The 402-nt window shown below is 38.6% G+C and overlaps 1 protein-coding gene across 1 annotated transcript; it reads left to right on the top strand.

The window, feature by feature from the left end:
* Nucleotides 1-167: 167 nt before the first annotated feature.
* LOC105462342 lies at nt 168-399 on the top strand (the record flags this gene model as incomplete). The annotated part of the gene is made up of 1 exon (XM_011708866.1): nt 168-399. A coding segment is annotated over exon 1 (178 nt), but the record flags the coding sequence as incomplete, so codon positions are not given.
* Between the last annotated feature and the right edge of the window lie 3 nt (nt 400-402).

Genomic DNA, 402 nt, shown 5'->3' with positions numbered 1-402 from the left:
TTTTTTCCTCTAAATTACATGATAATAGTGGAGTAACTGGAGTAGATATATTTGTGTCTTTACGACATATGATGAAATTATTACTATTGACATCAATTTATTGATAAGAATCGAGTTGCATATTTGACACGCTGATGACAAACATATTAAAGTGACATTGTCCAATGTTTATATTTGTTTCAATTTTTAATTAAAGAGTTAACTGAATCTAACAACGCATCATGTCGCCCGAGCCCACGCAAGAACCCATTCAGGATAATCTGACAATTTCCAACGTAATCCTGGATGCAAGAGCGGCGAATGATGAGGAAGACAGCGAGGACGAGGATATGGGTATGGCGGGATATCTGCCACTATCCCAAGTGTCTACCGATGCTGATCCCATATTAGGCGAGGAAGAGG

This window comes from Wasmannia auropunctata, unplaced genomic scaffold (genome assembly GCF_000956235.1).
Source record: "Wasmannia auropunctata unplaced genomic scaffold, wasmannia.A_1.0 LD265452.1, whole genome shotgun sequence".
NCBI lineage: Eukaryota > Metazoa > Arthropoda > Insecta > Hymenoptera > Formicidae > Wasmannia > Wasmannia auropunctata.
This window is presented reverse-complemented; position numbering and strand designations above follow the sequence as displayed.